Source organism: Miscanthus floridulus, chromosome 5 (genome assembly GCF_019320115.1).
Source record: "Miscanthus floridulus cultivar M001 chromosome 5, ASM1932011v1, whole genome shotgun sequence".
Taxonomy (NCBI): domain Eukaryota; kingdom Viridiplantae; phylum Streptophyta; class Magnoliopsida; order Poales; family Poaceae; genus Miscanthus; species Miscanthus floridulus.
In genome coordinates this window covers 5,090,168-5,100,744 of record NC_089584.1, presented here as the reverse complement: position 1 = coordinate 5,100,744, position 10,577 = coordinate 5,090,168, and the positions used below count along the sequence as shown (strand labels likewise).

Here is a 10,577-nt window from a genome sequence, read left to right as displayed (position 1 = left end):
AAATTACTTGCCGCGAACCGCACATAAAATGAACACGTACGCTGGACACCGTCCAAGATATTTGTTTGCCGATTGGCCATCCATCTCTCTCACGCTCTCCCTATCCATTATTACTCTAGGCGATTGGCCATCTAAGTGCCACACCCACACGGAAAGCGTACAGGAACTGTAGGACACCGCGTAAGAATGTTACCCTTCCCGAAGCCAACAGCCGACTGCGACTCCAATCCAATCCAATCCTCCGCATCGGCCGCAGAAGAATCCGGCCGTATAAAGCTACGCGGCCCCGTCCTCCGCACCAGACCAGAGGAGGCAAGGAGCCCACCTGTTCCTGGTTCACCACCACCGCAGCGGCAATGGCGACTCGCCGGCAGCACCGCCGCGGCTTCCCGCTGGTCACGCTCCTGCTCTCCCTCCTGGCGGCCGCCGCGTACGGCCGCCTCATCTCCGACGGCGCCCCGTCCGCGCCGCTCCTCTCGGTGATCCGCCTCTCGGGCTCCCCGCCGGCCGAGGAGAAGTGCGAGCAGTCCTACGGCTTCCTCCCCTGCACCACCACCGTGCTCGGCAACCTCTTCCTGGTGCTGACCTACGGGTTCCTCATGTACAAGGCGGCCACGTACCTATCGGCGGGGAGCGAGCTGCTGCTCGAGATCATGGGGCCCGGCCTCGTCGGCGGCCTCCTCCTCCCCATCCTCGGCGCCCTCCCCGACGCGCTCCTCGTCCTCGGTTCGCTCTCCTCCTCGCCTTCCTTCGCTTTGCTTGCCTCATTCTGTGCTTTGCTTTGATGAATCGCCAAGCATTCGGTTGCCTGCTCCTAGCTAGCTCATGGCTCGAGTCTAGCGTTAGTTTCCACCGAGCTTGCTTTGTTCGCACTTCAACTTAGAAAGGATCGTTGAACTGCTCTTGCGATTGGCAGGGCAAAAGTAATCGTAGTGAGGGAATTCAAAACATCCTTTCGCTTTCATTTTTTAACGCTTTTTCTGTTACTCCTATTTGTTTTGCTTCAGATCTGATGTTTCTAGCAGTCTAATTTGCTTTCTTACTGGATGTCTGGGTCAGAGTGTAAGCTTTTGGGTTATTACTTTTTATGGAGCCTTTGATTTTTCCAGGGATAAAGCCTGGCCACCGCTCTGCTTTTTTCTGAAATTCATCAGTTGGTTTAGTTTTTAGCTTTTTAAAAGTTCCATTAAAGCCTTTTGACCTTTAACCCTTTCCTTTCACTTTTATTTGCCTTGCATAATTGACCTTTTTTTATTTACTACAGCAAGCATTACGTGTGTATTTACGAAATCATAGGCTTCCTGTGCTGTGAAATTGTATCTGGGGAAGGTTATGTACTACTCTTTACTCAGAAAAGAGTACGACTTCGTTGCTACAGTCGGATGCAGTTTCTGATGTTATCATAATACTAACACAGTAGATCAGATCTCGATGCGATCTGCCATCTACGTATCGCAGTCTACCAATGTGGCATGGGCCTACATAATTAAATTATGGATATGTCATAGCACCTTATGCCTGCATAGACTTAATTATGGATATGTCATAGCACCTTATGCCGACATAGACTTAATTATGGATATGACATTGCACCTTACTATTGTGCTGTAGAACAACCGCATGTGATCAGATCATTATTCTGGTTTGAACACCTCAGTAGCCTACAAACTCGTTATATTTATTTTCATCCTACTCTGTTAACAAAATGGTTTGTTACTCCTGGAGCCACTTTAAAAAAGAAAAATCTAATGTGGTAGGAGAAATGTTTGTAAATTACTATGTGTTTTTGTTTCTGTGATAGTATGATGCAAAATTCAATTTGTTTATTGCAATTGATCAAGCATATTTCTCTTCATCAATATACTGAATCATGAAACTAATGTTGTATATTCACACTGTGCTTGCACGTCCAACTACAATTCTGATATGTTTACTGTTTATCCCGAAAATAGGTTTATCCTGATCTGTTTGTTGATCACGTTACAGTATCTGGCCTGTCCGGGAGTAAAGAGGAGGCACAGAGTCAGGTACATATCGGAATGGGGCTGCTTGCTGGTTCCACCGTCTTCCTCCTCACCCTGCTTTGGGGAACCTGTGTCGTTGTTGGCAAGTGTGATCTTGGGCCAAACCGTGAGGCAGTTGATGGAACAGACACCAAGGGCTTCAGCTTGACTGGTATAATGCTTTCTCTTATGCAAAGTGTTTTGAATGGAGACCGTCTAATGGTTGTTTATCATGTAATTTTGAAGTAGGCCAGTGAACCACAAACCAGTTGTTCATTTCGAAAGATAACAACTAAATAGTCAATCACCAATCCTCAAAGAATTGTGTTTAGTTTTGCTTCCTTTTTTAGTGACTAGCAAAATTGGTGGCAGGCACTGGTATTACAACCGATGTGCAGACCAGCTATGCAGCGCGGATCATGGGGCTATCTGTTATCCCCTTCATCATCGCACAGTTCCCAAAGATGTTGAAGACCCACCACGGGCAGCGCCTAGCTATGTTCCTGGCCCTTATCGTGTCATTCTTGCTCGTGCTTTCCTACTGTCTGTACCAGGTAAATAAAATACATTCTGGCAATTAGCCTCCTGAGACGGTAACAGGATTGACAGTTCTAGATTATGAGGGTAACTTTGACCGTGAAATTGGATCCTCAAATCATGCACCAGGTTTTCCAGCCTTGGATTCAGAGGAGGAAGCTTGCATATGCGAAGCACAAGCACGTGATCTCTGGGATTCTGAAGCACGCCCAAATGCAGTCACTTGGTCGTCTGCTAAACGATGATGGCACACCCAATGAAGACGTCATCAGAAAGTGTGATCCTCTGAACACCTTGTTGTATACGGTAGTTAGGAGCAAAATGTTTCATGCAAATGTCATGAACCTTGTCTTGTGCTGACACGCAGGCTGTTCCACAAGATCGACATGGACAAGAGCCGCTCCCTGTCCCGTGCCGAGCTCCACGCTCTCATCGTCGGTATCAACTTCGATGAGGTTGAATTTGACAGGACGGATGCGGTCGACAAGGTCATGGCCGACTTTGATACGTCCCGCAATGATATCGTTGAGGAGGAGGAGTTTGTGCAGGGGATGAAGAAATGGCTCAACGAGGCCAAGCGCAACATGCCCGTGGGCGGCGCCTTCTCCAGCAAGTTCAATGAATACCATGAGGTAATCTGTTCGCCCTGCAGCCTCCAGTAGCTTAGGAATTGGGCACGGCAGAGCACTGATGCGAATGGAATTGGATGGAATCATGCAGAGGACACGGCAGGAGCACGACCAGCTGATTGACAGGTCCGATGAGGCGGTGGAGAGCGTGGAGAACCCCGGGTGGTGCATCACCAAGGCTGTGGCGCTGCTGCTATTGGGTGCCGCCATCGCGGCCACGTTCGCCGACCCACTCGTGGATGCCGTCCACAACTTCTCGAACGCCACGCACATCCCGTCCTTCTTCATCTCGTTCATCGCCCTACCGCTTGCGACCAACTCCAGCGAGGCCGTCTCCGCCGTCATCTTCGCCAGCAGGAAGAAGCAGAGATCCTGCTCCCTGACCTTCTCCGAGGTATGTGGTCGTTGTTGTACTTGTACCAGACTACCACTGACAAACACGGCGACTGATGCATCGTCTGCAAGAGACATTTTACGACGCTTCTTCTTGATTCGCAGGTGTATGGCGGCGTGACGATGAACAACACGCTGTGCCTCGGTGTGTTCCTGGCGCTCATCTACTTCAGGAACCTGACGTGGGACTTCTCATCGGAGGTGCTCATCATCCTGCTGGTCTGCGTCGTCATGGCCCTCTTCACCAGCTTCCGGACCACGTTCCCGCTCTGGACCTGCCTCGTCGCCTACATGCTCTATCCGTTCTCGCTGGTCATCGTCTACATCCTCGACTATGTCTTTGGCTGGTCATAGGCTCCTCGAGTGAACACGACCTGATTGGTTCAAGGGAACACCTGGTTTCTAACAGCCGCCGGTGTTTCTGCTTGACATTATTGTAATTTTGCTCCTGTGAAGCTATCTGTCCAGACTTTCTCATGTGATGTAATCATGTTCTACTTTCTCTATTTCCTTGTGTATCCAAAGCACGTACTTCGTCACACAACAGCTGCATTCTTCAGCTCCACACTCCACTCTCGTGGCACTTTTGGCCTCGTTTGATGTCCATGCATTCACCTCGGTCTACATGCGTTAGTGATTAAATTTCATAATTTTTTCACTCCAATACACATGGATTGAGGTCCATACATAGACATCCAAACTAGCGGAGCCAGAGCTAAAGTCCGTTTAGAAGTCGAAACCCTGCCAAATTGGTCCTTAAATCGAAGTCATGAAAATAAAATCTTGAATTCTAAATTGGATCAGGGGTCCTGGATCGTAAATAGAAGGATAGAACCATAACTGCAAAAATCATAAAAATGGCAGTTTGCCTATAGACACTTTGGTATAGACAGACAGTGCTCAACGTCGACATGATTTCAGAGGCAGAGCTATACAGTACTGAAGTACTTCCATAAGAGGACTAACTGCACCTGATACGAAGCATGAATGAAATTCCTAAATTGTCAATAAAACAAAGTTCAGTGTACATCAATGAATATGCATCAGATTCGCAAAGAGCACTTCTTTTGAGAATGCCCTAGAAGATGACATCGACCACACTGAACGATCCGTTTCGGACGCTTCATGCTCTCAATCTTTAGAATCTTCATCTTGGGTCGACCAGGAGGCCTCCGGATATTGGGTGGGCTAAGGATCACATCGGCCTTGCTGACTACACCTTGTAACCCGGGAGACGATTTGTTCCAGTGGCTCCTGTCCGGAATTGGATATATTGGCTGGGAATAGGTTTCTCGGTACTTCATTACGCTGAAGCAGTCATGAGCATACAGACAGGGGTCTTCACCACATGAAAGCAGTGCAGCAGCAGCATGTGCACATGGAATGCCGTAAATTTGCCATCGGCGGCATGAGCAGGATCTAGCTTGAGTGTCGACAATATTTGTTCGCTCCGATGACACAATCTCAAACTCCACCTTGTTTGCTCGAAGGACTTGATAGCATTGTGAGTCATGGATAGCTTCTGAAATAAGTTTCTCAGCTGACGGAACAAGAACCGAATTGTATGACTGTGCCAAGTTCTGACGTTCAGCAAACCAGCAAGTCAGTTGATGCCTGATGTGCTCGATGGTTTGCACAATGGGAAGTTCATGACAGTCAAGGGACAAGTTATATAATAATATCTCAGTTATCCCAAGACTAAAATGGCCATATCTGATACCCTGAAAGTAAGAAACTGCCCACAGGTTTGGCGGAAAACGCTGTAACCATGGCATAACATCTTGAACTTGCATCATTTCATTTACCTTTGCATCAAATTCTGATGCTGTGAGAGCATAAACAGCACTCCAGAAAAGGTTAAGCAGTTTAGTATTCTTGAACTCATCACGGAAATTCTCACTCACGTATCTCAAGCAAAATCCATGAAAAGCAGAGGGGAAATTAGATCCAACTGCTTCAACCACTTGCCTTTTTCTCTCAGAAAGTATAGTCAAGACCGGCATCTTATCTGTGTTAACTCCAAGCATCTTCCTCAATTCCGATATAAACCAGTTCCAGTTATCATCGCTCTCAGAATCAACAATACCAAATGCTAGAGGGAACATCATGTGATCAGCATCAATAGCTGACGCACATAGCAATGTCCCAAGATACTTTCCCTTCAAGTCAGCCTTGTCAATTTCTAGAAGGGGCCTGCACCCATTTAAGAAACCATGAATGGATGCACGAAACGAGACAAACAGCCGCTGGAAGGCATTCCCTGGTCCAATACCTCTATATGTTGCAACGCTACCAGGATTCGTCTTAACAATCTGCTCACAATATGCAGGAAGAAGGCGGTATCCATCCTCAAGGGTACCATTAACTGCAGCCATGCTTCTCCCCTTTCCACGCCATGCCTGCATATAAGAAACAGCGATCCCATGCTGTTCCCGAATATCCTGCAGTATCTCCTTTGGCTTAATCTGTGGGTTATCCCTGAGCCTTGCCTCGACAGACCTAGCAACCCAACCAACAGTAGCCTGCTGATGATGCAGGTTCAGAACACCCTCACATTTGTGCTCTCCGTGCAAAGTCCGGACAGTGAAAGTTGGAACACCGGGGCACTTGGCGATGTGCACACGCCAAGGGCAACCTTCTTTTGAGCACTTCGCGATGAAACGGCTACGATCAGATTTCACCACACGGAGCTCATAGTGCAAAGCAATGGCCATGTCCTTGATAGCCCTCCGACATGTGTCAACATCTGCAAACTCTTGACCAATGACAAGAGTTTGCGCACCTGGTATAAGGTTCTGCTCTGACTGAACCAAAATCTGGTCGCCTTCCATCAATGAGCAGATCCACTAGCTGAAGAATATCTGTTTTTTCTCTGAATCATATAAAACTTTCAAACAACTTGATAGCAAAAAATGCAAATTATCCCTTTAGCTGCAAAAGTACTGACCTGCACAGCATTAACAAAAGTAAGTTGTCATTAAAGGAACAAAAGAAGGTTTCATTCCATACAAGGAAATGGGTTTATGGCTACCAATCATTCATGCAGAGTACAAACACTAGATTAGTGTCCTGCCTATTGGTTACTAGTTTAGACCATCTGCTTTGTGTTGGAGTGTAGAAACTGTATCTATATAGCAACTCAACGTCCTGTTTACTGTTTCCGGTAGTAACATCATCAGTTTGCTAATGGATTTGGGGGCTAAGTTTCCTGAAATCAAAAGTTGAGACAAAAGGCCTCCCTCTAGGCCTCGACAGCACCACCTCTCCAGGAGACCCAACATGCCTAGAATAAGTGACTTCAATATAGTTTGTTATCCTTTAGTAACCTACATTGTATGCTGATGATATCTTTAGCTACACCTGCAGAATGGACTACTCAAATATGTTTTTTTTCCAGTTAATTGCTGGCTCAAGGGCCTTGTTATTGAACCAATGGGCTCGACAGCATCACGAGCTATCAACTGTTTAACAAACTCTGGGAAAGGGTTCATGTGCAGCCGAATTACAAACTCTAGGAATTCAAAGGACCTCACTACACACGAAGTGGTCATGCAGTTGAACTCAAATACGTATTTAACAAAATAGCATCACTGACTAAGTTCGATTAGATTTGCAATGGTGGACAGTGGACACCATCAGCTTCCTGGTGATTGAAGTCAGCACATCAACGGTGAAGTGAAAACACAATGGTTTCCAGTAACCATGGCTTGCTGAAGCGCTAAGCGGACAGGTAACGCTTCGCTTTGGGGCATAAGCGCTCCCAAAGCGGCGCGACCGCCTTGGTGGAGCAGCGGCTGCTGGCTCCAGTTGGCGAGGACGCGAGGCGACTGGCGAGAGGCGGGAGGGGGAGCCGCTGACGCCGCCGCCGAGCCTGGGACTGCCCCGCCGTCGCTACCGACGAATCTCCGCAAAACGCGCTGAGAGAGAGCTGGGAGAGATGGAGGAGCTGAAAAAAAGTAGATCTCACCGTCTCCTTCTCCCTTCTCACGCGGGATGGACGCCGCTGCCCATCGACCCACGCGCTGCAGCTCCTCCTCCCTCCTCACGCGCGTAGCCAGCGATGGAGAAGAAGCCCGGCGGCCAGGAACGACGGAGAGAAGCGGGGCGGCGATGAGAGGCGAGATGGCGCGGGAGGCAGGGCGGGAGGGGCCGAGCGGAGGAGGCGGATGCGCGCCGTCGCTCGGCGGCGCGACGGGAGGTGTGGGGCGGTGGTGGTAGTCCGAGCGGGAGCGGTGGGGCGGCGGTGAAGAAAGAAGAGTTCGTGGTGCGCCGCGGGATCCCCGGTCTCCCCACAGCGATGGGCTAGGGGAAGAACAAAATAAGTAAAAGAAGAAAAAAAAAAGGAAAGAAAAAGAAAAAGAAAAAACAGATATATTATAGATATTTCAGCCTTCTTAGAAGCTGTTTTTACCAAAATAGCAAAGACTCCGGTTCTGAGGCCAGTCTCATGTCACGTAAGCGCTTTTCATGATGTGGCAAGGTTTTAAAGGAGAGAGAAAAAGTGAGTTCTCTTAGCACGATTATCAACTCTCTATGAGTCATGAAATTAGTTGTCTATAAAACTATAGAATAAAACTCTCTATTGAGAGTGGGTGTTTCATCCATATTTTATTTTATTCTACATGACATGGCTGTTTTGGAAACAACTCCATGAAACTCTTCACTAAGCCTGGCCTAAATGTACTCCTTCAGAGGAGCCGGACTCAGAGCCAGAGTTGTTTTTGTGGAGCCAAAGTCCTGCCAAATAGGCCCGAAGAAACAACGACAGGATGTGTGCCTTAGCTGGAGCAGTGAAAATGTTAGGTGACGTTTGGATCGTGAGAAAAGGACAGTGGGAATGGAAAACGAGGGAAGGTGGATATCATAACCCTTGTTTATATATCTGAAATGGGATAAGAACCAGATATGGGATAGGGATAAGATGAGCTTATATCCCACCAGTCCATACCCAATGAAGGGGTGGGTTATGGCTGGGAAAATCGACAGAGACCCACACCTGTGAGCTCCACTAGCGGGGAGAGCTGGTTCTATGATGAGATCGGCCACGCATACGCCATTTGCTAGACCATAGGTGCAGAGCCGGTGGTCCACTCGAGGGTCTGGAACCACTAATCCCCACGCTTATAGGATCTAAGTGGCTAGAGGGGGTGAATAGTCTATAAAAAATCTCTTTAAAGCACTGGAGCAATCTTTATTAGACAATAAGATGGTGGGTTAGCAAATTACTCTAGCTCTACTTCACCACAAGCAAGCCTTCTAATCAATGCTAGTTGCTATGATCTCTAAGATCAATTTCACTCTCTCGTGTATCAAGTCTCTACTCTAGGAGGAAAGTTGTCATCTAATGAAAAAGGCCCTGAAAGCACTATTTTAAAAACGCCCAAAATAGAGAAAAAAAGGTGAAACTTTTTTTAGAAACAAAAAAGGGAACACTCTGGTAATTTTTTTATACTAAACCCTCTCGTATTTTAAGCAGCCGCCGTTCTATCCTACCGATGATCGATTTGGTGGAGATCGAGGAAGTATTGAGAATCCTTGTATTTATTATTTAGGAACAGATATCGCCGGGCAGATCGATTTGGTACAGAGCAAGGTGCGGCATGGCAGATCGAAGGATCGTGGCGTCTACCGGTGGCGATTGAGGAGGTAGTGCAGTGGGGGACGACGGCGACCAGCATTACTACTACGATCTGTTCAGTTGCTTCTGCTGTTGGCGGAGAAGTTGCTCGCCCTGCATCCCGAGCGTCGTGCCCGGTAGGGACTACGTGTGCATGCCAGCCCGCGGCTGCGCTGACCACCACCGCCCGATGTGCTCGGTCCTCATCGGTTGTACCTCTATAGACGCGCCATTCCACAACCTACGCCTCCACCGCTTCCGCGTCGCCTAGTCCGGCCGCGTCATCGGCTAGAGCGACGACCTGCTCGAACCCTTGTTCAGCGTGTCCCCGAGCGACGTGTCGTCATCCTCGATGATCAGCCACGTTGATGATGGGCAGACGGAGTTCGACGACGCCATGGCCGCACTTGGCCCCAACGGCCACCGTCTTTACATGATCTGCGTACACAGCCCTGTGTTGGCCCCTACCGGCGGCGAACTTATTAACACGGAGGACTAGCCTCCCAAAGTCTTTTCAATGGACATTGCCGACATGTTATGTCAGATATATGGGTCAGGGGTACCTGCACCGCCCGTATATGTGACCACCGCTAGGCTATCGGCCCAACAGCCGCTAAGGAGGAGGCCCGCAAGGGCTGACGCCATCGACCAACATGGAGATCAAGGCAATTCAAGGTGGGTATATCTAGACGATAGCTAGGATCAATCTGTTGTGCATATCGTGTAACAAACTAGGAACTCAATCTCTTAGCCCGATCGCCCTCTCTGTAACCCTACCTCTCCTGCCTATATAATGGAGGGTAGGGACCTCGGGCTTGGGATCCATCTTCCACCTATTCCAATCTACTACGTAGCTAGGAGCAATAGCTCCTGTAATTAAGCATACGAATACAAGAGCAGTCGCACCACTGGAGTAGGGATTAGCACGCACCGCACCCCGAACCAGTATAAATATCTGTGTCTCGTGTGCTACCATCTTATTCCGTCTATGCGATCACGTTGCTAGATATTGCTGGAGCAAAACAATCCGATAGTTGGCGCGCTAGGTAGGGGTCTTTCGTGTTCAGATTTGTTTTTGTGTTTCAGATGGGAATCGTCTTCGACTTCGGCGATGAACTAGAGAAGATGAAGCCTGGCATGAGGATCGTCTTCGGCAAGTTCAACTTCATCGCCGACCGGTTTGGGGACCTGCGCCTATAGGAACCTAAGCTGACCGAATGGGAGGAGGAACAGTCTTTCTAGATCCGTGCTTTCACCACCGGACCGGAGGAGGCCATGGATAGAGGACCACTCGCCATCGCCCATCATCTAGCCTACCATGGTCAGCTTTTCACTGAACCCGGCCGAGAGCCTAGGCTCAACGCTAATCTTTTCCTTCGCAAGATTAGGGATCCAGTC

General features: G+C 48.5%; 2 protein-coding genes across 2 annotated transcripts; one reads left to right on the top strand and one right to left on the bottom strand.

The window, feature by feature from the left end:
- Positions 1 to 281: 281 nt before the first annotated feature.
- LOC136449405 (sodium/calcium exchanger NCL1-like) lies at positions 282 to 4,068 on the top strand. The gene is made up of 7 exons (XM_066449431.1): positions 282 to 726; positions 1,987 to 2,175; positions 2,376 to 2,557; positions 2,670 to 2,815; positions 2,908 to 3,172; positions 3,261 to 3,563; positions 3,668 to 4,068. The coding sequence occupies exons 1-7, from the start codon at positions 357 to 359 to the stop codon at positions 3,914 to 3,916; spliced, it is 1,704 nt and encodes a 567-aa protein (XP_066305528.1). The 5' UTR covers positions 282 to 356; the 3' UTR covers positions 3,917 to 4,068.
- A 431-nt stretch (positions 4,069 to 4,499) lies between these two features.
- On the bottom strand, positions 4,500 to 10,343 carry LOC136449404 (uncharacterized). The gene is made up of 2 exons (XM_066449430.1): positions 7,530 to 10,343; positions 4,500 to 6,509 (listed from the first exon to the last, which is right to left on the bottom strand). The coding sequence occupies exon 2, from the start codon at positions 6,391 to 6,393 to the stop codon at positions 4,606 to 4,608; it is 1,788 nt and encodes a 595-aa protein (XP_066305527.1). The 5' UTR covers positions 6,394 to 6,509; positions 7,530 to 10,343; the 3' UTR covers positions 4,500 to 4,605.
- Between the last annotated feature and the right edge of the window lie 234 nt (positions 10,344 to 10,577).

What these genes read in the sequence shown, in the direction of transcription:
- LOC136449405 (XM_066449431.1), top strand. Translation starts at nt 357, where the DNA reads ATGGCGACTCGCCGGCAGCACCGCCGCGGCTTCCCGCTGGTCACGCTC. An exon ending in CAAGGGCTTCAGCTTGACTG is followed by an intron (nt 2,176 to 2,375) that starts GTATAATGCTTT and finishes AATTGGTGGCAG; the next exon opens with GCACTGGTATTACAACCGAT. An exon ending in GCTCCCTGACCTTCTCCGAG is followed by an intron (nt 3,564 to 3,667) that starts GTATGTGGTCGT and finishes CTTGATTCGCAG; the next exon opens with GTGTATGGCGGCGTGACGAT.
- LOC136449404 (XM_066449430.1), bottom strand. Translation starts at nt 6,393, where the DNA reads ATGGAAGGCGACCAGATTTTGGTTCAGTCAGAGCAGAACCTTATACCA.